At 36.7% G+C, this 26844-nt stretch overlaps 1 protein-coding gene across 2 annotated transcripts in view; it reads right to left on the bottom strand.

Annotated features, from left to right (window-relative positions):
• Positions 1-2120: 2120 nt before the first annotated feature.
• Positions 2121-26844, bottom strand: part of Gucy1b1 (guanylate cyclase 1 soluble subunit beta 1) — a 52257-nt gene continuing 27533 nt past the window's right edge. For both annotated transcript variants that reach the window (XM_042668458.1, XM_042668459.1), the window contains 10 exons: positions 18953-19150; positions 16560-16790; positions 15062-15178; positions 14066-14199; positions 10024-10221; positions 6332-6569; positions 4984-5124; positions 4322-4476; positions 3939-4065; positions 2121-2891 (listed from right to left, as the gene is read on the bottom strand). In XM_042668458.1, the coding sequence (XP_042524392.1) occupies positions 2868-2891; positions 3939-4065; positions 4322-4476; positions 4984-5124; positions 6332-6569; positions 10024-10221; positions 14066-14199; positions 15062-15178; positions 16560-16790; positions 18953-19150 (1563 nt within the window). In that variant the 3' untranslated portion in view covers positions 2121-2867. The remainder of the gene's footprint in view (positions 2892-3938; positions 4066-4321; positions 4477-4983; positions 5125-6331; positions 6570-10023; positions 10222-14065; positions 14200-15061; positions 15179-16559; positions 16791-18952; positions 19151-26844) is intronic.

Genomic DNA, 26844 nt, shown 5'->3' with positions numbered 1-26844 from the left:
CACAGTGTAGGATTTCATTTTATTTCCATACATGCTTCTGAATCCCTTTATAAACTTTTCAAGTGGGTTTATTATGATTTTTTTTCATACATACACAAAATGGGTTTCAATCATATGTGCTTCCCTCCCATTTACTCTCTTTTGCTCCTCCCACAACCATTGGTTCTTTCCCCAAATAATCTCCCATTTATGTTCCATTGCATTTTTCTTTAAATTCACTGTATATGAAAGAAATCATGCAGTAGTTGTTTTCTAAGGTATGCAGACAATGAATAGCAATTAAGCGAGTTTCTCAGCAATAAAGCAATTAGTATTTGTAAAAGGTCCTTCTGGCAGTAATTTATGGGTTTAGATGGAAAATAGACAGAAAATTCTAACAATTTTTCAATTTGAGGATGGTGAGTACCTGAACTAGATAAAATAGACATTTAGAAACAATGGAGATGTAAAAATTGGAATGTAAGTTATTCAGAAGCAGAGATCTTTTGCTCATGATGTATCCTGTGTTAGTCAGCTTTATGCTGCTATCATAAAATATCTGAGACAACTGATGTAATAAAAAAAAATTGATGTAGGGCGCTGGTGGCTCATGCCTATAATCCTAGCTACTTGGGAGGCTGAGATCTGAGGATAACGGTTCAAAGCCACCCGTGAGACTCTGATATCCAATAAATCACTAGAATACTGAAGGTGCCTCTTTGGCTCAAGTGGTAGATCCCTTGCCTTGAGCTGAAGACCTGAGGGACAGCGCTCAGGCCCAGAGCTCAAGACCCATGATAGACCAAAAAAAAAAAGATGTTATGTTTTCAATCCACAGTCTCCTGGCCCTGTTGCTTTTGGGATTGTCATGAGGTAGCAGATAATGGAAGCACTGTATAACAGATGGGAAGCAATGTTCATGAGAGAGAAAGGGCTCCAGACCCAGAATCCAAATCATGGACACATCTTGAATGAGCCAATGATTTCTACTAGGCCTCTTCTTCTTAAGCAGCACTAAGCCATTTGAGATCCTTGGGGAACAGCATAGATCCCAAGTATAGCATAGCCCCCAATCACCAAGGACAGTGACTACCAAGAATAATGTCTTCATTCCAGAGACTGATGCAAGAGAATTGTAAGTCCTAGATGAGTCTGAGCCAACAAACGCAAGAGACTATGATCTCCCATTAACTAGCAAAAAAAAACTGAAAGTGAAGTTGTGGTTCAAGTGGTAGAGTGCCAACCTTGAGAGAAAAAAAGTGAGAGAATGAGCCCCAGTACTGTCATGCATATACACATGCACGTGTGTGCACACACTCACAAGCATTTAATAATGTTAATAATTAATAATTCCTAAAAGGAGTAACATACAACTATAACAATAAAGAATTAAAATTTATAATATGTAAGATTATAACATGCTTCTGCAATATGGCATTAAAAATTACACATATTAGTATCATTGTATTGAAAAAATTGTCTAGAGACAAGTGGAAAAAATAATTTATTGTCAATTCTTTTATACATCAACATGGAACATTTATACATTTATGGAATAGACTGATAGGAAACACTAAATTTAGGGACAGACATTTTCACATATAAGTATACTATATTTTTCTGAAGATAGATATTAATAAATTATTAGTGACATTATAAGAGCAACAGGCCTTTTATTCCAATAACACATTCTATGTTGAAATTATACTGACTTTCCTGAACATGATGCCCTGGATAAAATCCCATTCTAAGCTAAGGAAAGGAAGTTCATTTCTGGAAATAGAAGGTCAAGAGTGGCTTTAATAACAGTATCCTGGCAGTGCATTTCCAGCCTTATTCCTGGGTAGAGTTGAAAGCCCTAATGTCTACCCTAAGCTAATATAGTCACTCAACATGAAACAGTAAATTTCAGTAAGAGCTGTGAGTAGCTAAGAAAATTTATGTCATTACTTTATTTTGTTGTTGTTACAGTCCTGGGACTTAAACTCAGGATCTAGGTGCTCTCCCTGAGCTTCTTTGCTCAAGTCTAGTGCTCTATCACTTGACCACAGCTCCATTTTTGGTGTTTTCAGTGGCTAACTAGAGATAAGAGTCCCATAGACTTTCCTGTCTGTACTAGCTTCCAACTACAATCTTCACATCTCAGCCTTCTGAGTAGCTAAGATTACAAACATGAGTAACCAGTGCCCAGTGAAATTTAAATTTTATTACAATATAAATGATAGCACTTCAAACAAATTATGATTGCTACATGACTTGAATCCAATGATTTAATCATCATAATGTGTATTATATTTTCAAAAGAAAATTAGCATACTTTAAAATAGTCACTCTTTCCTTAGCATGGTATTAATTCTTACTTTGGAAGTCTGAAAATAAATATCATCTTTTCCTAAAACTTAGATTCACTCCATTACAAAATGATTTCTATAATGATATACACCAAATATGATATAAAGTTTGTTCTAGGTTATAGTCATTAAAATATACATATACATATATATGGAGCATTAAACAGATTTGGTGAAGCATGATTATATACATACACACACAGCAAAATACTCTTCCATTTTATTTAAATTCAACAAATATTTATTGGATGCCTACCACTTGCAGGCATCACCAGTTAAGGTAATCCTTGCAGTAGATTTTAAGATACATGAAATTCACATCATCCACATTAAAAGCCAAACTTTACATAATATACGAAAATCTTAAAAATAATCAAAGCAGAGTGAATACTGAACAATGGATAGTATGAAATTGACTTAGGAGTACAGGGAAAAAAATCAAAGAGGACAGTCAAAAAAATCAGAATCTTATCCTTGGCTTGGTGTCTGGAGATCATAGAATCTTCATCTGCAGTCCTCCATCCCAAGGGAAGAGGTTCAGTTATCATCCTGATTTATTTCCTTAAAAGAGTGGAAGGAATGTGGTTTTAATTTGCAATGATCATAAAATTTACAGTGTCCCCTAAATACAGACTTCCCTCACAATGATGTCTGTAGGCACAGCCAGCTTCTATAACTCATATGTATTAAAATTATGGGTCAAATTATCCTTAGGACCACCCAACTAAGATGGTGCACATTTACATCTCATTGGTAAACATGTCAAGCTCATGGGTAAACTGCTGAGAGTAAAACCAACTGAAAGAAGACAAATATTTAAAAAGCTAGCATTCCATTCCCTTCAAGACTGGATTATACGAAAAGAAATATGATCTAGTCTCATCTCTGACGAACCAGTGGGTCAACAAGAGACCAAATGTCCCTGATTTCTGATATGACTTCCCCACTCCCCAGAGGGAACAGAATCCAACCAGCCATGATCTTGGGGAAGAGGCCAGTATAAGTGGGAGAATGTCCTCAAGACAAAGCGTTCTGGCTAGAGTTAGAGCCACAGTATTCTAAGAATCTAAGGGACTTCCTTCAAGAACTGTTTTGATTCTTTCAAATTATAAATCACTCATCTCACTAGAAGAAACTCCCAAGGGACTTGGCTTTGAATCTGTTCCCATGGGGAGACACTGCAACCCTAGGAAATGTCTTAGGCTTGATGGCTAAGGAAAATGCCCATTAACTGCAGCCCTTCCTTGATGGGTCTGGGGATCTCAGAACCAGTTGAGGGAGTAGAGGAGAAAAGGGCTGAGCTTGTTCCTCTCAGTCCACTTACCTCAGTCATTTTTGAGCTGGGTTACAGAGAAAGAGCAAAACTCAGGTATGATCTATCTACCGTTTTGCTTTGAATTTCATTCCAAGACTGGCAGCCATGAAATGTTCCTTAAAAGTATGCATTGTTGTAACTAGGTCATTCAAGCTGCAATTATTTCCACCAGGTTACTGAAGAGTTAATTTCTGAAAGAATTCTTTCCAAATATAGTCTGTGTTCATTGATTATGGTGGACTCCTTATTTTCTATTCTCTTAGAAATGAGAATTACGCTGAGATTAGTCATACCTCTGTCCCTGTGCTTTTTCTGGATAAGAACCAGACTTGCATTGGTTCTTTTTTGCCCTTCATGGACACAGGGCCTCTGTGCTCCAACTGAAATTGGGGATCTGAATTTTCTGGAGACATAAGGCACCTAAAAGACAGGACAGAAGGAATATAGACAGAAGTAGAGTAAGGTTGTATAGAGACTGGAAACATTAAAAACATATTGCAGTCTTATGTAAAGACATTAATGCTTTAGAAACAATGGTCATGTCACGTAAGTATTTCTTATCTAATCATTTAAAACAGAAACAATGACAGTCTAAAAAAAACAAAAACATCCAGTTAACTCACATCAAAGCACGTTTTCCCCACAACTCAGTAAATGCCAGGACTATTTCTCTTACCTGTATGTGTATTCAGACACATTAATTTTCCCCTTCTCTCCTGTGGTTTCTGTTCTGCTAGTGAGGTTGACAGTGTTTCCAAAGAGACAGTATCGAGGCATTCTCTGTCCTATGACGCCAGTCACCACCTCCCCAGTGTGTATCCCTATTGTTATCTGCAGAGACCAGAACTTGACTTCAATAAGTGTCAACTTACTTACATCTGACATTTTGCTTTCTTTATGTCACAGAATAATGTAGATATGATACAAAACAGAATAACTATGTATGAAAACCACACACCTACTCTAGACTACTCTCTATACCCTTACCAAACTTCTGTCTCCCAAGAGAAATATTTAAAGATGATGATGATGATTATTACTATTAACTATTAAAGATGTGATTGGAACACCTTGTATGAGATGCAGGAAAGTGATTAATAAAACAAAAAGGGAAAGAGGTTTGATCTTGTCTTTAGGGCCATGGCACAGGCTAATTTCAAATACATATTTCCCATTTCTATGAAATAGTGAGCTCAACAAAATATCTTGGTCTTTACTCTCAAAATACTCTTCCTTGTTTGTATTAATGATTTACCTGGACAAGGATATGAGTCAGTTCTCCACAAAGGATTTCTATTAATATTACAATATCTTTATACTACCTTTTTATGTACAAACCTGAACAGATTCACCATCTACTTGAACCTGGCCAGCAATTTCCATCATGTCTAAGGCCAAGTGGCAAATGGACCGTGCGTGGTGGATGCATGGCTCGGGCAAACCACTCACTGTCATGTACTTATCACCAACAGTCTCCACCTAATGCAACACACACATGTACATGTTCAATGGTTAGCATATAAATGATTTTTTCAATTATTCCACTAGTAAAAACTATCTCTCCCAATCCAAATGCATCGAACTCTGACAAAATAAACCCTTATAAAGTATTTACAAATTATACATTCTGATCTATGGTCAGGAGCAAGTCTAATTATAGATTTTCTTCTAATAAACAATGAGTTTCCCATCTGAGATCCCTGAAAATTTAACAGAATAATTGAATACTTCATTTGTCACTAAAAGAGTGATGGTACAAAACTCATTGGATAAACCATGTATCAGTGGCTCACATCTGTAATCCTAGCTACTCAGGAGGCTGAGATATGAGGTGAGGATTGTGGTTTGAACCAGCACAGATGAGAAAGTCTGTGAGACTCTTATCTCCAAGTAAACAGCAAAAAAGCCCAAAATGTAGCTATACTTCAAGGGGTAGGGTGGTAGCCTTGAACACAACAGTTTAGGAAGGACACCCATGACCTGAGTTTAAGCTCCAAGACCAGTACACACACACTCATACATAAAACTGTCACTGCCCAAAGTTCAGTGATTTCTCATGGTTACTCACCATTTATTTTCATGAAATTTTCAGCAAGTGCTACACTGTACCTCAGAAAATGACCATAAAATAAGTGATCCTGTGAAATTCTATCACATGCCTGGAGATGGTTAACATTCTGGCCTTATAAAACAATATTCCACTGACTTCATTTGCTAATATTATATCTGTTTCTACTTGAAACCAATGGCAAAAATACTTATAAATGTTTAGCTGCCAGTTGTTATTTCAAAGTACACTTCAGTCCTAGGACCTTTCTCAAGCTCCATGATTTCTTTATGGTGCAAAGCATTTATAGATTTCAGTAAAAGTGTCTTTTGCAGGCACCCACATGAATGCCATGTTTATAGTAAGTATGATTAAACAGTCTGCACAGATTTGGTAACCTAAGTGCAGAGAAGCTGCTGAGCACTCCACTTTAATCAGAGAATCATCAGCTCCATGAAATGCTTGTTTGGGTTACAAGGAGAAGAAGGTAATTATTTAAAGAAATAGTAAGTCATGATTCATGGAGACTCATTGTACTCAGATGCAGCTACAGTCTGAAAACCATGGTAGCAGAACTTGTAGAAAGTAAACAGAATCTCAGACCCCAAACAGCATTGCCTTGGGTGCTCCAGGACTTGCCTTATAAACAAATGGGTTTTTCCGTGAATCAGTCAGTGTGTCAAATCTGGTATAGAGATCATTGAGAAGGTTGACAATCTTCATGGCTCCTTCACCAGAGGCATGCTTGCTGCAGAACACATTGAAGCCCACAATGCCACTGAAGAGGATGGTCACATTGTCATATCTTTTGGCAGGCACTGGACGCTTATGTCTCAGCTCATTGGCAACAGATGGAGGAAGGACAGAATACAGTAGTCTGTTGGGATTGTGAGAAAGGTGCTGTAAGACATGCTGGGCAAACCTTGGATGTTTTTGCTGTCATATTGAATTAGTGACATCCTAAAAATCATCAAATATCAGCTCTTATGTGAGTGAAAGGTGACATCAAACACATAAACCATTTGTTCATTTTGATCATATGCTTCCTAGATTTAAGACAATCCAAAATAAAGACAATCCAAACCAAATAAAAAATTAGCTAAATAAACAAACAAAGAAAAAATAAAAATCAGAAAGGACTAGCAACAGAAAATAATGTCTGTACTTATCGTTCTGTGTTTGCCCTTGCTATGATGATGGTGACCATTTGACAATTGTCATTATCAGCACCTGGAATGTTGTGTGATATAGTGTAATCTTGGAAACCTTTCAGGACTCAAAAGAAATTATCGCAATTTTTGTCAAGTCATAGCAAATGAAGTGGAATTGCTTTCCAGTCATCCCTACCTCATACTCCATGGGAAAGGCAGACAAAACAGATAGGGATTGGTCCAGATGAGAAAATATTTTATTTGTGTCCATAGATGATACTAAAACTACCACCATGGCATGAGGGTCATGCCAAGGGACTAGTTCAGTCTGTATATAGAGACCAAATCAGAACAGAATCAGTGATCTCTTGGCTCAACAAGAAGGATCTGGAAGAAAAGGAGCTTTCTTGTTTGTTTCTTTCTTAAAGTCTAGAGGTAAATTTTAGATAGTTGCAATGGAAGCTCAAACTCTTTTCCAAACCATAGTGAATTTTTTCCAATGTTCATTTTTAAATTCTAAGCATAACACAGTTTGTAAAGTGTTGAAGCTATACTTGATTATTAATTGTAAACAATAGAACTATTCAACTTTAAAGAAAACTAATAGTTTCACCTTGAAATACTATCTACCAAAAAACAAAACCAAAAAACTCAGTTCGGGACTGAGAAGGTGGCTGAGTGGTAAGAGAGCTTGCCAACCATCCATGGAGCCCTTGGTTCGATTCCTCAGTACCACATATACAGAAAAAAAGCAGGAAGTAGTGCTGTGGTTCAAGTGGTACAGTGCTAGCCTTGAGCAAAAGAAGCTTGAGGACAGTGCCCAGGGCCCTGAGTTCAAGCCCAGGAACAGAAAAAACAAAAAACAAAAAACCTCAATTCAAATCTATCAATATAAAATTAATCTAAGATTTCCTAAAGCACAATATCTCTAAACAGAATAAGTAGACTCAGAAAGTCAAATCAACTTTGAGGAAACCAAAGTCCTGTGATAAGCCCTTCTCATCTACCTGATAAAAAAGTCCTAGTAACTCCCAAAGTTGGACTACTGGTCTATTAAGAGATAAACATACTCTGCTACATCTACTTCCCAAGTGCATAATACAGGTATGGACACCTTGTTCAAGCAGGGCCCTAGAACAGAGCTTCTGGCCCCAAAGTTCCACATCAAAGACCAGATGCCCCAGGGGGCACAGAGCCTCTGCCATCTCTGCCAGCTTGCATTAGATGGAGACCTCTGAATACCGATGTACCAGTGGTTGGCCACAGCCACTGCAGCTGCAATGTGAGAGGAGACAGTGGGTCGCAAGGCCTTCAGCAGAGATGGCCGAGGCTTTCCTCCAGCCTTTTCCAAGGCCACCTTCCAGATAGCTGGAGCCTGTGTCTGACAAAGGGTCCTATGCAGCACTTCCTTCACACTTGTACTAGGAGCCTGAGGGCTGGTAACAGAGCTCACAGGTGCTGAGGCTCTGGATATGGGAGACCTACAGATCAGGCTCCCCGGGGTTACACCTGCCTGCGCTTTGGAATACCTGGTCCTTCAGCTCCTCAACTTCAGGAGACCACACTCTCCCTTTCTGCCCACAGTCTCCAGCCACATCTGTAGCCCTGTACTAATCCACTGGGCACCATGGACTGCCACGCCTCTGCCAAGAAAGACAGATAAAGCAGTGCCTGATACCCAGAGGACAGCAAGAGCCCACCAGCTTCCAATGTCCCCAGAGCTGTTGAAACTGGAGTCATTATCCCTGAGCACAGGATTGGCTTCAACTTTAAGTGTATAGTCTGACAACTTCAAGATTTACGTTAAGTTTGTTGTTATCTATTGGTATTGGTGCCTTTTTCTAAGGTTGTTTGATTCTCTATTTGACATTTTACATTTGAAAAAAAAATCTTAATGAGACCAATATATGGTACATTGACAGCTTCTCCCAGTTCTACTAAAAAAAGAAACTAAATTAATGGAAAAATGTAAAAAGCAAAAGAAGAAAATTTAGGGAGAGGGGAGGTGAGTTAGTTAAAAGTTGTTTCTGTATGGAATATATTAGTTATCTTTTAACTACTGTTATAGTGTGAACTAGAACTGTCCTCCAAAGGCCAGTGTTGGGAGCTTGCTTGTTAGCCAATGGTAGTATTGGGAGGTGGTAGAGCCTAGAAGAGGTGTGGCCTAATGGGAGGAAGCTAGGCAATTGGGTAGAAGATAGTCTCCTTGAAGAGAGTGTTGGGATATAGATATCTTCCTGACTACTTAACATTTCATCCATCATGAGGCAAACAGCCTCATCCATCACACTTTCAGTCATGTTCTGCAAGCAACTGGAAGAAGTGACTATGGACTTAGACTATGGGCCCCAAAAACAACATTAAAAAAAACTTTCCCTGCTTTTAAGTTGATGATCTTGGCAGCTTATCATAGTCATAGAAAATAACCAACACAGCTATAAATAGAGACACCAGCCAATACTGAACCACAATACAAAAGCAAAAGGAAACCTACATGGTTTTCTCCATCTCCAAACAGAGCAGGATTTTGAGTAACATAAACTGACAAAACCTACATGACATTGAAGTTCTTAAATGCAGTCTCACAAGCTCCATACGGAGTCTGATTTTTCATGAAAACAAACACACACTTTGTTTTGTTTCCAAGCAATGGTAGATGTCAAACTGTCTGCTCCGATTCTTTCCAAAATCTTCCAAGCACATGGTGAACAGTTCAATCTAGTTGTAGCTTAGAATTATGGGGGGAAGTAAAATGACCTCAAAGGAAGGAATAGAACTGCTTTCAATGTAATTATGTAAAGAATCCCAGTATGTTATTTAAACAATTATAGTTAAAGATAGTCGTGTACTATTGTGTTCTCTAATTCAACTATGCTATTTAGAAAGATAATTCATGAGTTGAATGCACAGCACCTGCCCAGAGGTATCTACTCATGTGTTAAAATTGACCTTAAAATTAAATGGTATTAAAATAAAAAATGAACACCCAAGATCCTGGTTAAAATCTCTTAAGGAAGTCAGGAATTTACTGCCTTTAGTTAATATTTGGAAGCAAGCCAACTGCTATCAGAATGAAAAAAGTTATAGATGCCTTTCTAATCTGAGTATCAATCTTGGCTACAGTAGAATTGTGATATACCAGGAATAGAAGCCAGACCTCATCTTTAATCACATTCTTACGTGTCGGTCTTTTTCTTTTCATCTTCTAGAGCTCGTAATGTGAGCTGCAGCCTGTCCGTGAGGATTTCCAGTTCCTGTGTCAGTTTGTATTCCTCCCTAAACTGCTCTCCCAAAAGAACGAGGTCACGCGTGGCATCGTGTAGAGGGATGTCACTCAGGTACAGTCCTCTCCTTGTCAAGTCGTCAAGGTTCATCACACTGCCACACAGAGAAATGAGTCAAAGTCAGGCCCAATTCGTCCACATGACCAGTCCTGTCCTAATTACTGCCAGGAGTTAGTCCTGCTATAGACTACCATACAGAAGGTCACACTGAAGACTTAATAATTCAATTAATACAATTACTTTGTTCTCTGACACATTCAACAATCTATCAAAATGAAGTAAACTTGAAAAACATTTTTATTAAGTTGTACTTTAAGGAGCCATTTGCTTAAACTGAAAGATACAATTAGAAATTACCCCATGAAACCTCTCCAGGTGCTTATTATGAGGCTGTTATTTTTTTCATTTTCTCATATTTTCCTTATCAAAAAAGAAAAATTAATTTTACTCTCTTATTTTACTCTCTTAAGAAGAAGAATATTGTTCTCTTGAGAAAACAGATTTTTTTTTTGGTCCATGATTTTTATGATGGTTGTTTTTCCCATTTAGAAACAATAATTAAAAGTGTACAAGTAGCATGGAGGTTCCTCAAAAGACTCCACATAGTGCTCCCCTATGACCCAGCAATCCCACTTCGGGCATTTACCCGAATGATCACAAACAAGAACATACTAAAGCTACCAGCAGAACTATGTTTATTGCAGCATTATTTACCATAAAGATATGGAACCAATCCAGATGTCCCTCAGTAAATGAATGGATCAAGAAAAATGTGGTATATATACACAATGGAATTCTATGCCTCTATCAGAAAGAATGGCATTGCCCCATTTGTTAGGAAATGGAAAGACTTGGAAAAAATTATATTAAGTGTGGTAAGCCAGGCCCAAAGAAACATAGGTACCATGGTTTCCCTTATTTGCAATTACTAGTATATGTCTGAGACAAGCGGAAAAGGTCAGATAAGATGATCTTAGGTGAAATGAACCCCAAGATAAGGACACAAGTGTTTTCTTTGTTCTTGCTATTGTTTCTAACATATTTATAAGGTGATTTTTTTTGTTGCTTTGTATGTCCCTCTCCTAAAGTATAACCCCTCTTTTCACTGTATTTGATGTAGGTATAATTTGGGGAGGGGAAGGGAAAAAACAAATTGTTTAAATAGGGATACAGGTGGACCCATTGTAACAATGAGATGTGCAGGATGTTATGTCGAGAAATGAACTTTACAACTTTGTTGGGGGTGGGGGAGAGTATAGTTGTGGAGATGGGAGGGCAGGGATGGTAGGGGAAAAACAAAGGAGGAAGCAACAATGCTTGATAAGAAATGTACTCATTACCTTGTTCATGTAATTGTAACCCCTCTGTACAGTATTTTCACAATAAAAAAAAGTGTACAAAGGGGATGCATTGTGGCTCAAGTGGTAGAGTGCTTGTCTAGCATGCACAAAGCCCTGAGTTCATATCACACCAGAAACAGAGATGGGGGAGGGGAGAGAGTAGGAGGGAAGGAAAGAAGGGAGGGAGGGAAGGAGCAAATGAGGGAAGGAGAAAGGAAAAAAGGAAAAAGGAAGGAAGGAAGGAAGGAAGGAAGAACTGAAGGAAGGAAGGAAGGAAGGAAGGAAGGAAGGAAGGAAGGAAGGAAGGAAGGAAGGAAAGAAGGAAGGCAGGCAGGCAGGCAGACAGGCAGGCAGGCGGGCAAGCATATTTAGTCACTGGTGTTAGTGGCTCATGACTGTGATCCTGGGAACTGTTCAAAATTAGTCCTGACAGAAAACTCTCTAAGATTCCTCCTCCAAAATAACCAGCAAAACCAGGCTGGAGACAACTCAGGTTGTAGAGTACCAACTGAGCAATAGTGAGGCTCCGAGTGGTAAAGATCCTGTCTAGCTAACATGGGTCAATCCCAGTACCAAGAAAAAATGTGAGGGTGTTGTTATTAATCATCTTTGAATGATTTCAACAGTATTTTGTATACTTAAGTATTTCTGATATATGTGGGTTTGATGTGTATGAGTGTGTGTGTGTGTGTGTGTGTGTGTATGTGTGTGTGTGCTGGCATGTACACATGCTATTCTTAATTCTGGCTCTCACCTGTCTATTCTTGTTTTCTCTCACTAACTTTTCTTGTTGGTTTGACACATTATTTGACCCATTGAATTCTATTTATCTTTGTAACTTAAGTCATTTTGGAACCAAAATTATAATGTCCATTGGCTCTGTGAAAGTTTTGGCAAGTATAAAGTTGACTGTTAAATATATTTCACTAGTTAAAATTTCTTAGGTTTTATTATTGCTTTTTAATTCTTTAAGTGAAAACTAATAATTTCCGTTAAGAATTAATACTTGTTCTAGAAGGGTAAAATTTGATTATGATTTTACTAAAAATTTTGTATTAACAAAAGATTTCTATTCAAGATATTCTCAGAAATGTTCATAACTCAAAGGAAAATTTAGTATGCCAAAATATAAAAATAAAATAATTGAAAACTTTACTGACAAAACACACTATCTTTTTAGATTCGTTAAAACAGCCATGAAATCTAAAGCCCTCTTGTAGGAATAAATCTATCTGGTCAGAAACTAGTTTATTTGCTAAATTATAGGCAAGGTAAGTTCACATAAGGAGAAAAAAAATTAAAAGCCCAAAATGGAAATGAGTAGAGAAAATTTTCATATAATGTATATGAAACTTAATTGAATTATAAACATTTCATTGCTCTAAAAATTTCTTATTTTTTAATAAAGTATGAATATAAGTATTTTTTGCTGGTAGTGGGTGGGATTTGAACTCAGGACCTAATACTTGCTTGCCTATTTGACTAGTGCTCTACCACATGATCCAGGCCTCCAGTCCTGCTTTTTCCTAGTTGATTGGAGATGAAGTTTCATGAACTTTTCTGCCTCAGTTTTAAACCAGGGTCTTCCATGTCTCAGCCTTCTGAGTAGCATGAATCACTGGTATCCAGCTATGAGTCCTTCCTGATTTCAACTAATTATCTTGGAATTATTTATTTTGCAAGTAACACTTCTTTTATTTGCACTTTTGCATTATTTAGCATGAGTTCAATTCTTTCTACAACCATAAGCAGACACTATGACAATCTATTGGATCCTGTCTGCATGCAGCAATCAATAATACACTTGAAACTGTCTGATTCTCTCTCCAAAAAAGCCTGTGTCTAATGGAAATCTCTCATTCTACAAAATCTCAACCTGAAAAGAGGAAGAAGAAAATATCTGATAGCAGAGGTATTTCTAGATTTCACAGAGTATTAATATTTAAAAATTTGTACAATTCATAATTTGTTTCTATTAATTTTATAATACATTTTTATCAGGAAATAAGTCATTGTTGTTCTTATAAGAGGCAATTTTATAATATATACCATATCCTAATGAAAATAAATATTTTTAATACTTAGTGGCCCAAATCCAAAAATCATTAGTTTTCTATAACTTTTTCTGACATCCTATAGAAAAGTTCATTTCAGGATACCAACTGTACCCATGTATTTATGCCATCAGTCCAGGTGTTTTCAAAACTATTTTTCCAGACAATGCTTCTTTTAAAGATATAAAAATACCAACTTGGTTAATTGTAGATTAGTCAATCCTCATAAGTACTTAAAAAATAGATTATGAGGTGGCATGTGCATGATTTCTCGAGTTTATTAACATATGTTTGTTGAGCTCATTCCTGTCATGGAGCATTATAAAGCAAGGGTTGGAAAACCTAATTTTACATCAGCATATGCAAGCATAGGGAATAAAATTTTATTATCAGTGCATTCTGTATACAGATAGTAAATATTATACTAAATCCCATTAATATACACAATTAAGACATGTGAATAAAAATATAAAAAATTACATGCTACTGAATTTATTTAAATTAAGATGTAGACATTAATTAAAATGAATTCCAAAATTATTACCTTGGTGAACAAAGGAAAAGTATGCTATCTGCTTCAGGTAAGTAGATCATTTGACCTTTGAGGCGTAAGCAGCTGATCTCTGTCCCAGTCAGTTCACCTTCACATTCTAGTTTCTCTACATCCAGCAGTCCTTCCTTGAAAAGGTAAGAGTGTTGATTAGTGCTTTCTTCTACCCGACCATTGAGCAGGAAGGAAACAGCAGATTGCTCACCAATCTCCAGAGAAGTCAGGGTACCAATTAGACCAGGAGGGGGAGTTTCTCCAGGCAATTAACAGTTTCTCCCTTTCAACATCAGGGAGAAACAAATATGCCAGGAACTTCTCCTTTCATTCAGAAGGGCATGCTTCTGGTCATGTATTTAAGTTTCTGTCCCCCTTGACTTTCCAAAAGGACTGCAACATATATTACTGGGTTCCAACAAAAATAAACAGGCTAACCTTCACAGAGCAGCTGACAGTAGTCAGAATGAGGAAGTTGTACACTTAGAAGACTGATTTTGCTAAAATTATCCTAGGAACACAAACTATGAGATGAGAAAGCCATCCAAATTACCAACAAGATTATTTTATCATTCTTCTATTCCCACAAAAATGGCACCAAGAATAATAAACACTTTAAGGAAGGCTAAATTAGCAGCATAGGGTAAAGTTAAAGTCTTTGTTAGTGTTTTGAGTTCTAAAATAAGCATTGAGGCTGAGTAGGGAACAGAAGGTGTTGGTTTTACTATGTGAATCTCAGATGTACCAGCAAGACACTCTAAAACTTACTTTAGGTCATTCAGACTCAACTTGAATGAAGTCCAAGCTCCTCAGCCAAGCTACAGAGCCACAGCATTGCCTTTTAAAAGCCATCGTTTTTGAGAATTGTTTTTATCACCCTATAACCTTTCCATCTCATTGAACATGACAGTTGATACTTTTTCTTCCTCTCCTTTTCTAATTTCTAACATACCTTACTTATTCATATTTAACTTTTAAAAAATAGGCCTTGATTACCTTGCTTCTCAACACAAAGACTGTATTGATGTGTGAAAGGATCCCATGGAAACTAATGTCAATATGAGGACGAACCAGAGAGAAGACAGAGAGAAGACTGCAGTTCCCAGGCTGGAGCTAAAGTGGAGGTAAAGAATAAAGGGCACTTCATTAATTAAAGTGACTGTTGTAATTTGAGGTTCACAAGTAGGTTAAGCAAGTCTATATTAAAAATAGAAAAGGTACTCCATGGACTTAGATTTTCTTTATGCCATACAGTGATTACTTGGACATCCAATTACTACAAAAGGCCAGGTGCCAGTGACTCACACTTGTAATCCTACATACTTGTAAGGCTGATAGCTGGAGATCCCAGTTCAAAGCCATTCCAGGCAGGAAAGTCAGTGAGACTCTTCCTTCCAATTAACCAGCAAAAATTCAGAAGTGGAAATTAATTCAAACCCCGATATCGACACATGCACGCACACACACACACACACACACACACACACACACACACACACACACATACACACACACACAATCACACACAAATACATACACAAACACAAACACATACACACACAAAACAGTTATATAGGCAAGAAACTTTATACATCTACAGTTACCTGAAATTTAAAGGTAAACTAATACAAAGAAAATAAGCATTTTTCAAAGAAAGAAAGAATAAAACTTCATCATGAAAATATATATGTTAAATGCCTATGCCATAAATTTAATTTAAATATAAAAACAACTGCAGACACTTTCTTCAAGTTCATCAAAAGAAGGTTGGTAAGAGCCATGAGTGACATTAATTGGTTGCTTATGATGGTGAGCCAGGCACTGGACTAGGGGTTCTTCGTGTGTTCTCTGCTTGGGTCAGATCAGAGGGAAAAAGGGCAGAGGCAGAGTGATTCAAATACTTGAGGGCAGTGGCAGTATAACACCACTCTTCTGCTGACAGAGTTACAGATTTCCCATTTGGAAGAATACCGAATTCCAAGTAAAAAGTGCCTCTATCGACATGCCTCCTAAAGCATTTAGTGGATGAGAAGAACAGTATGGTTTTAGGAATATAAATCTAATGTCTGTGGTAACCATATTTGGTCCTTTGTTGCTTTTTCTACCAATTATCTCTATCACTTTGAATTCTTCAGTGAATTTCTTCTCCCTGAAAATGTCCATTTCTGATTATTTAAGCAGTTTTCAGAAGGTAGTGTGGTAGAGATTTACTCTTTACATGAATTCAGAAGTTAGAGCTGGTTGCTATTACAAAAGTTTTCCTTTGCTCATGAAAAGAAGTCTGTCATTCTCATAAATCTCTTTTCTCTGTAAGTGATTAAAGTGGAAATAGACAAAAAGTGTCCTGGGTAAGGTATGGAAAGTCTAAGCACAGTTAGGTTAAAATCCTGGCAATGTGATGTGTGATTTCACCTGGTATACACTCAGAGGATGGAGTTCATGAAAGGTCAGGTGTGACAAGTGTTAGATTCTGTGGATGTGTGTAGTGTTTTACCTGGGGGAGCACTCTGTATATGGCATTGCCACACTGAGTGACTACTAGGTCCCGGTCAAAGATGATGTGAAACGGAAAAGCTTTGCAGAAGGTATATGGGCTGATACGTGACTCTTGGGTGCCATTTTCTTCAAATCTGTCAAGGTCTTCATAAAAATCCTCTTCTCTTGACTCTTTTTCTTCAATTAAAAATTGAGTATGATCACATTCTTCATTTCTTTGCTGAATAACCTGAATGTCAAAGGGAGGAAGCTATGTTAACTGTTGTATTTCAGGTTACTTAAAATACCTAAATATGCTGGGCACTGGTAGCTCACACTTGTAAACTCACGAGGCAGAGATCTTGGGTTCACCGTTCAAGGCCAGCCCAAGCAGGGAAGTCCATGAAAATCTTATTTCCAATTAAGAACCAGAAAACCAGAAGTTGAGCTGTGGCTCTAGTGGCAGAGTGCTAGCTTGAACAAAAAGTCCCAGAGACAGCACCCAGGCTCTGTATTCAAGTCCCAAGGCCAACACACACACACACACACACACACACACACACACACATACACACACACACACACACACTTCTATATATAACTGGGAGAGAACAAGGGAAGGGGTGGCATTTTCCAGAAAGAAATGCAATTCATCTGACTTATGAAACTGTAAGCCCACTTACATCATCTTTACAATAACAGTAAATAAATTTTTAAAAAGAATTGGTTATGAGAATTACATTTGAAAGTTAATTACAATTAGAATCTGTATAAATCACTATACATGCCCCAAATAGAAAAGTATTTGTATCCATTGACCTATGAAATGAAAAGATGGGAATGTTTATAAATTGCCAACCTGGCCTTTTGGTTAGAAACAGTGGAAAAGCACTCCCTCAGCATGAGGTCTGTTCAACCAGGCACACTTATTCAATGAGTAATAGATAAAGCACATGTATCACCTCCTAGTGTGCAAATAGAGCTATTAAGACAATAGAAATTAGAATATAGAGATGAATATAGTAAAGCTTCTGCGATATCATTTTTAATACATCACTTGTCAAGAATTTAAAAACTCAAGCCGAGTACAGTGTCTCAAGCCTATAATTCCAGCTACTTGGAATGCAGAGATGAGGGTAAGTGAGGCAAAAAAAGAGTTTGTAAGACTCCGTCTCCCTGAATGACTGGGTGTAATGGTATACACCTGTCATTCTAGTTACAGAGGAAGCCCAGTGGTTGAGTGCAGAGGTGCTGTGATCCCAGTAAAAAAGGAAAGTATAAATAGGAGGATCATGGTCCAGCCTAGCAGAGGTTTGTATCAAGACTCTATATCAACAATATGCAACACAGAGAGGACTAGCATCGTAGCTCGTGTGGTAGAGCTCCTGCTTAGCAAGCACAAGGTCCTCCAAAACCCTTAGTACTATCAATCAAAAAAAATAAGAAAGTACTGCCTCCCAGGTAGCCAAAATAAAGGTTCTTTGTATTCACTGTGTCTCAAGCTTAGGGACCCTGAAAAATGGTACTGTGGACGGAACTAAACACATAAAGCAGCTTACTGGGAGACTATATGATCAACGATAGGCAAACATTGTGATACTTCTTGTTAGACAATTGTAATATATGAGGAACATTGAAATTACCACTAAAAACTAACGACATTTGTTAAGATGCTAAACTAAGCTACTTTTGCTAAACTACCTTGATTTCTTTTCTTTTTTTTTTTTTTGGGGGGGGGGGTCTGGTTGAACTCTAGGCCTGGGCACTGTCCCTCAGCTCTTCAGCTCAAGGCTAGCGCTCTACCACTTGAGCCACAGCACCACTTCCAGCTTTTTTTCTTTTTGCTTATGTGGTGCTGAGGAATCAAATCCAGGGCCTCATGCATGCAAGGCAAGCGCTCTTCCACTGAGCCACCTTCCCAGCCCCAACTACCTTGATTTTTTAAGCCACTTTTTTCACTGATAAAACAATCTAACTATATTTCGGTGCAGACAAAAATATGCACAATGATAGAAAAAAGAAATGTGAACAATCTTTTCTAAGTTGACATGAATCTTCTGCTTGACTATACACTGGATGGTTCTCTTGCATGCCTCAACCAACACCTCAACCAATCATATGTTCTTTTGCCTCCCAGCTGGCGAGCTCTCACATGGAAAGCAAAATAAATCTTCCCTTGCCTCAAGCAATGCATAATTAAAAGTCTTCTGCCTCCGTGTAAAAAATAAACACCCTACATAGTACATTCCAACACCAAATATAAAATATTACTTGGGATTTTACCAGTCTGGCTTATACATGCTTCTTATGAATTCCATTACCAGCTATAACTCCAGGAAAATTCAGACAGTAGCATTTACAATAGCAAAAATGTCATCAGTGTTCAAGACAGCTTCTATCCTTGATCCTTACCTTCATGTCTATTTCAGTGCCATGTATTTGTTGAGCAACAGTTTTGATGATCCCAATGACAATATCCTGCAGTCCTTCTCTCTCTGAGTAGTAGTGCAGAATAAGTCCTTTGCCCTTCTCCGCATCAGTACACCTGAAGGAAGGTGCACGCATGCCTGGGTAGATGGTAGCAAGGTGATCGTGCAGAGCATCAAGGTTCTGCAGTAAAAAGGAGAGAATGATGAATAAATGATACTTCCATAATAACAGCACAGTTCTGCAATGCAAGAGATGGAAACAGTCTTTAATCTGAATTTACTGGGTGGGTCAGCAGAGTAAACATATACATAACATAGCCTTTACTGGTATCTGTTAGGCAAGTACTGTAGAGAAGTTGAAGGGAAACTAACATAATTAAGACAGATATGTGTGGCTGTTAATACTTAGAGCATTTGAAGAAAAGACAAACAACAAACAAGTGGCACATATAAAGAAATGCCTTCCACAGAACAAAGAAGATAGTTATGCGTGAAAGCAAAGGCAAGTGTACATACAGAGGTTTAGGACAGGAGTATGTATAAGTTGTGTTACGTAAAGAATGGCCAAAGTGACCTCCTCTAAGTAACCTCCTTCTGTTTTATCTACTACTATCAATTTATGTTTAACTACATTGAAGTAAAAAAACGTATTATTTGTGGATAAATTAAAAATACATTTTACAAATTAAAGTAGTATAATATCTTCCTATTCATCAAGGTAAAGAGTTATGGAAACTCATGAAATAACTTTAATTGAAGTGTTAGAGAAGTATACCACTCACTTAGAACATGCAAATTTCTTAACATCTTGTACTATATAATAAAATGTAAAACTCATTTGTATAAAGAGGCCACAATAAGGATCTAAACTACATATTTAATTTGGTTCAATATGATGCTGTAAGTAGCACTTAGTTTGCAGTTTGTCAGTGTATCAGTGTGGTCATGAAGGCTGATACTTTGATTCAAATACAAGTTTCAATGACCTTCTCAATTGGATAAATCTGATTTCTTTTACATTGCCTCTATCACACTGCTTTTTGTTTTCTTTTTTTTTTTTCAAATTCTATCTCTTAAAATCTAGTCAGGTTAGTCCCTAACCAAACCATCAACTTATCCTGATTGCCTCTAGCAGCTTCTATGACATGTAGATGTAATCCAAGATGATGACACCAAGCATTGGAGAGTTTATATGAACCACAGATCTTATATTTCTTTTTACTTGGTTGATAGTATGAGGGTCTATTCCTATGGCAAGTTCTTCACTGAGAAGAAATAACTGAGGCTGTTGTCCACAAACCCCTAGATTACTTGTAATTCTACTGAATTGTGAAAACTCTTGTGAGAGAAAATTTCCTGAAAAAATGTAATTGTCAACAAAGTTGTATTTTTTTCTCCATTTTCCATAAAGTCAAAATTGAACTTTAGCTACCTTAAAGACATTTTTCTATTATAGTCCAGCCTGGTTCCTGGATTGTATGTAGCTCATTAAAAAGAAAGAAAATGATCTCAAATAGGTAATTTTTTCAGTATTTCTTTAAAAAAAAAGCTTAAATATTTAAAGATGTCATATGTCCATAACACTTGTAGTTGTTTCCATTTTCTGTCCTTGGTATTATCAGCCAGTTTCCCATGAAGTCAAGACAATGACATGCAGCAATGCTAAATGGCATCATTTGTGGTTACCTTGGACCTAATGGAGGTCAGATACTGCAACTGATCACTCCAACTTGTATATGCTGGATCATTAAAGATGCAGGTACTACACCATAGGAGTGGTTTGAACCATTTGCTTTAATGATTGAACTGAGGACTGAACTCAGGGCCTATATACTCTACCACTTGAGTCATGCCCCCAGTCAATTTGCTTTTTGTTTTAGAGATAAAGTCTCATTAACTTTGCCTTAGTAAAGTTACTTCTACCTCTTTGAGTAGCTGAGATTATAGGTATGAACCACAAGGCCTAGCCTTAGAGTTATTTAATATGAATAAAAATGTGAATAGTAGTAGAATGTTAAAATTGATAATAAAATATTCCTTACATTGTAAAGGCAGGTGGGAAACTAAAAATGCTGAATAAGAATGTTCGAGTTTTATGGATTTTTTTTTTGTGGTCACCAGCTCTACAGAGATCAGCTGTTTTATTGAATTTGCTACTAATTAATTGGACAAGTAAAGTGCTTTTCTGAAGCATGAAAGATTTAGCACCACTTAATGTCATATTGATTTTCTTTAGACAGTAGCAAACACAAAAGATACTCTTGGGGTTTCTTTAGTTACAGCTTCCCTCACTTGTTTTTACTGTCTCAAAATTAAAGTGATTACAACTTGCTTATTCTAAGTAATGGGATTAATAATTTGAAATGAAATTATTTTCATTTGAGTCCATTTATATTGCTAATAAATTTGGCATTTTTATATTTGGATTATAATTGTTGCAGCAACTTTAAAAAGTCAGAGACATGATTCTCAGAAGAACAATAGAAAAATCATTTGTAGACTGGATAGTCCTGTCCCAACAGAGTTGAATATTCACATGACTATAATAACACATTCTGAGAAATCAAAGTTTGGCATTAAAACCAAAATTCTGGAGCTGGGTGCTGGTGGTTCACGCCTGTAATCCTAGCTACTCAGGAGCTTGAGATCTGAGAATCACAGCTTGATGCTAGCCTAGCAAGAAAATCCATGAGGCTTTTAGCTCCAATTAACTATCCAAAAAGCTAGCAGTGAAGCTGTGGCTCAAGTGTTAGAGCATCAGCCTTAACCGAGAGCTCAGGGATAGAGCATAGGTCCTGAGTTCAAGCCCTGGGGCTGGCACAAAAAACAAACCAATAAACTAACAAAAACCTCTGATATTCTGTTTTAATTCTCTGAGTGACCTTAGAAGCATCCTGCGTGCTTAATGGCCAAGTATACAGAACTGTGCATATGCATAAAAGCCAAAGAGACATGAAAAAATGTCAAAACATATTCTACCACATAAGGAAAGTGCCAATAAACAATGAAGCTTAGCAATAACTTTGGCAATGTGGCAGGACACAAAATTAACCTATAAAAATCAGTAGCCTTTCCATATACCAACCATATACCAACAATGCACAAAAAGAGAAATTAGGAAAACAACTCCATTCACAGTAGCCTCAAAAAAATTCTAGGAATAAGCCTAACCAAAGAAGCAAAAGACCTTTATAGTGAAAGCTATAAAAATTTGAAGAAAGAAATCAAAGAAGACACCAGGAAATTCCATGTTCATGGATGGGTAGAATTAATATTGCAAAAATGGTTATACTGACAAAAATGGTATACAGATATAATGCAATTTGCATCCAAATCCCAATGCAGTTCTTTACAAACATAGAGAAAATAATCCAAAAATTCATAGGGAACAACAAAAGACTTTGAATAGCCAAAACAATTCTAGACAAAATAGTAATGCTGGTACTATTACAATCGCAGACCTGAAGCTCTACCACATAGCTATAATAACAAAAACAACTTGGCATAAAATAAATCCAAAGATCAATGGAACAGACTAGAAGACCTGGAAATAACCCATATACTTACAGTTATCTGATATTGATAAAGGTGCCAAGGATATCTAGTGAAAAAAAGCCTGTTCTTCACTATTCTATTCAGAAAACTGGGTATCCATATGCAGAAAACTAAAAATTAGCCCTGTTTGTCACTGTAGACAAATATCAACTCAAAGTGGATCAAAGATCTCATCAAACCTGAAACTTTGAACCTACAACAAGAGGGAATAGGAGAAACACTAGAACTGATAGGCATAGGCATAAACTTTTTGAAGAGTCCCAGGATCACAGCAAATAGGAGAGAGACTGGACAATGAGATTACATCAAAGTAAAAAGTTACAGCACAGCAAAGAACTTAGTTACTAAACCAGAAGGACAACCAACAGACTGGGAGATTTTTTTTATTGTGAAAATACCATACAGAGACTGGGAGATCTTTATCAGCAATGCACCAGATAAAGGCCTAATATTCAAAGTATACATGTCGCTCAAGAAACTAGCTCCTCCCAAAGCAAATAAACCAATCACTAAATGGGCAAAGGAGCTAAGGAGAGACTGCTCAGAAGAAGAGGTAAGAATGGCAAAGAAATACATGAGGAAATGCTCACCATCCCTAGCCATAATGGAAATGTAAATCAAAACAACTCTGACATTCCATCTCACCCCCATTAGATTGGCTGACATCGTGAATTCCAACAACAATAAATGTTGGCAGGGATGTGGGGGGTAAAAGTGAACCACTCTGGATAGCAGTCTGGAGGTTCCTCAAAAAAAAAAAAAACTAAACATAGATCTTCCCTATGAGCCAGGGATCTACCCAGAACATCGCAAGCTAGGATACCATAAAGATACTTGCACATCCATGTTCATTGTTGCACTATTCACAATAGCCAAGTTGTGGAAACAGCCCAGATGTTCTATAAAAAGTGTGGTACTTATACGCAATAGAATTTTACACAGTCATTAGAAAGAATAATATTGTGTCATTTGCAGGAAAATGTATGGACCTAGAACAAATCATGTTAAGTGAGGTAAGCCAAGCACAAAGAGAAAAAAGGCACATGTTTTCTCTCATATGTAGAAGACAGATATAAAATACATTGGGACATAATAAATTATACATGTCTGTAGGTATTCACACACAGTGAGACCAAAGGAAGAGATTCTTAGGAGAGGAACAGAAAGGTACATGCCTATGTACATCTGATTATACAAAGTAATATTTATCGAAATGAACTCCAGGAAATGGAAACAAAAGGTTTTTTTTTCTTTTTTTTTCCTTTCCTTTTTTTTTGTCTTGTTTGCCTAGATGTCTTTGGGAGTATAAGGGGAGGCACAGAAATGGAGAATGTCCAAACAACAAATGCAGCAACAGTACTCGCTGGACCCTATGTTGAAAATGAACTATACAGTCTGTAAGTGGGGACTGGAGGGAAACACCAAGAGACAGAGAGAGGGATGGGGTGACATCCTCCAAAAGGCAAAGTACTCTTTGCCTGACTTATGTAACTGTAACCTTAATGTTTTTTAGCATTTTCAAATAAAAAAAGAAGCAAACCTGAAATATACTTGCACTCATTTTCTTATTGACTTTATACAATAATTTTTAAAAAGGATACTTTATTTTGAGATATCAATCTAAGATTAGTCTGAGGATGTAATTCTTAGACCACAATTAAAGCATTTGTAAATGTCTTGATATCATTTACTGTTTCTTTTTCCTCTTAGCCAAATTGATGTAATTTTTCTACACAGCAATTCTGCTACCTCTTGTCCATTTTTGTCAAAAGAAAAAGTTATTTACAAAAGAAAAAGTAGTTCTGGTGCCAAGGAAAGTGTGCTTGGGTTCCAGGCTTAATGTGCTCTACAGATTTAGAGAGAAAAATCTTTCATTATTCCTTTGAGAAATTATGAAGTCCATACTTTTGAAGATCATGCAATGCTTTCAAATAAATGTAAATTTTATTTTTGTAATAAGCATGCCAAAAATAATCTCCTTCATAATAAGGAAGACAAGATCTGTAGAAATCCCTAGATAATCCTCAGGAATAGAAAAATATGAGCCCTGCATGGAAAGTTTTAAGGAAAAGAGATTTTTAGTTTTCAAGAGTGTCCTAGTAGATGGAAGAGAGGGGATACAGTATATTGACTTCATCCCTGAAACTGAAACCTGAAATCAGTCACTGAAAATTCTCTGTTCCTCTTTCTCTCCCTCAATATTTTGAATGATGATTATGCAGCATGGAAATATCTCATGAAGTTTTCTAAGAAGTCATTTTAGAATTTGATGACTGAAAACACAGTGACCTCAATCCTAGATAATACATAGCAGAAAACAGACATAACATATAAAATCAGAGCAAGTAAGTTATGCTTTCTGTCTTTGCTTCTGGGAGCTATCCCCTAAGATATAAATACTTTCCAAATGAAATGTTCAGAGTCATTAAAAACATAAAAAAGAAAGCCCTATATGAAAAAAATACATCAGAGCCCTGAAAATTATTTAAATAGGAACACTTGTCCATCTTTATATAGTTATACAATCTTCTAAAGAGGAATTTTTTGTGTGTATTTGTTGGTCCAGGGGCTTGAACTCAGGACCTGAGTGTGCCCCTGAGCTTTCTTTGGTGAAGGTTAGCACTCTACCACTTGAGTCATAGCCCTACTTCTCGCTTTTATGGTGCTTAATTGTAGATAAGTGTTTCACATAATTTCTTTCCTAGGGTGGCTTTGATTCCCAATCTTCATATTTCAGCCTTCTGAGTAGCTAGGATTATAGGTGTGAGCCACTAGTGCTCAGCTTCAAGAGAAATATTTTAACCAAAAGAAAAAAGGAAATAAGTCAAAGAATTATATCTCTGAAAATATCTTAACAAATTCTTGGGTTTTAAACTCAAGTTAAAAATAAATAAATAATGATCCCTCATCCAAGAGCCCATCATGGCTCACACCTGTAATCCTTAGAAGGCTAAGATTCAGAAAATTTCCGTTTGAGATCAGAGAGAGCAGAAAGTTCTGGAGACTCCATCTTCAAAATAGCTGGCAAAAAGCTGGACTGGAGGCAATGCTCAAATGGTAACCAGCTGAATGAGAAAGTTAAGTGTACCATCCCTAGTACTATAAAATAGGAAAGATCCCTCACATATAATTACCATATAATGCCACATTTGACAATCCATATTTTTTGAAATTTTGATACTATATACTAGTTATTCAAATAGATGAATCATCCAGTATTAAAATATTTACCATTCTTCACAAGTATCTTAAAAAGTAAAACTAAACCCTCATATGTAAATTTTTAAAAAATGTAGGTTGTAGAAATTGTCATTTAGGATGCTGAGCAAAATGTTTCTTTTGAAATTCCAGAGTTAAAAATAAAGGGAATTGTACATTCTTTTCAAAGAAACATAAATAATTTAGGGAAGTATTAGAATTTTACAGCTGTTCAGGAAAATCCTCATATTTCCCAAAATAACTCTTAGCACAAACATTTAAGAATTAGATAACTCGTCAATCCTTTGCTGCTGGTAGGCTGGCCAAAGTACAATGTTGTAGCTTATAAGCCAAAAATCTAGAGCCAACAGGAATTGAAGGAAGTCTCATTGCAAATTGAACACAAACACTAGTTGAGGAACATATATGAAGTTATGTGAACTGAGTGAATAAAGGAAATTACCACACCAGGATCAACTGCTGATGCTAGTGGTTCCAGCAACTAATGTAAAAGTAGTGCAATATTCAAATGAGATCTTTATATATTTCAATGAGCTCATAATTTAATTCCTACTGGTTGTTTTCTAAACTTGCATTTTGCTTATTTATTTATCAATAGTCAATGTGACAGCCTTTGATGTTTATTTTAACTTCATTTGCCTCTAAAATTCTTGTGTTGATAAAGAATAAGAATGTCATAATGTAATGCCACTGAAAATGGGTGGGTAGTCTTGCTGTACTAACTTGGATCTTATTCCCAGAGGTCCTATATTGTGCTATCCTTAGGATTTTATAAAAGCTCTTGACGTATTGTATAAGTATGAACACACATACTATCATAGACATAAAGGTAAAAAAAGAATCATTATTCTAATTATCCATTGCTCTATACTAGATGATGTCAAAACTATAATTGCTCTCAACAATAATTTATTAGTATCATTGACAATTCTGTGGGTTGCTTGGCTACCTATGGAAGTTCTTCATGGACTTGAACTCACAGAGAAGCTGGGATTGATGATTAGCTACAGTAGACTAGTTTTTAGATGAGTCACTCAATGTCTCTGAGTTATAGTTGGGTCTTTGCTCAAAGCTCAACCAGGCGAGGGGAATTACATCTCA

The sequence above is a fragment of the Dipodomys spectabilis genome, unplaced genomic scaffold, assembly GCF_019054845.1.
Source record: "Dipodomys spectabilis isolate Male_0828 unplaced genomic scaffold, ASM1905484v1 ptg000436l, whole genome shotgun sequence".
Taxonomy (NCBI): domain Eukaryota; kingdom Metazoa; phylum Chordata; class Mammalia; order Rodentia; family Heteromyidae; genus Dipodomys; species Dipodomys spectabilis.
The sequence above is the reverse complement of the archived record's forward strand: the minus strand, read 5'-3'. Positions and strand labels throughout refer to the sequence as shown.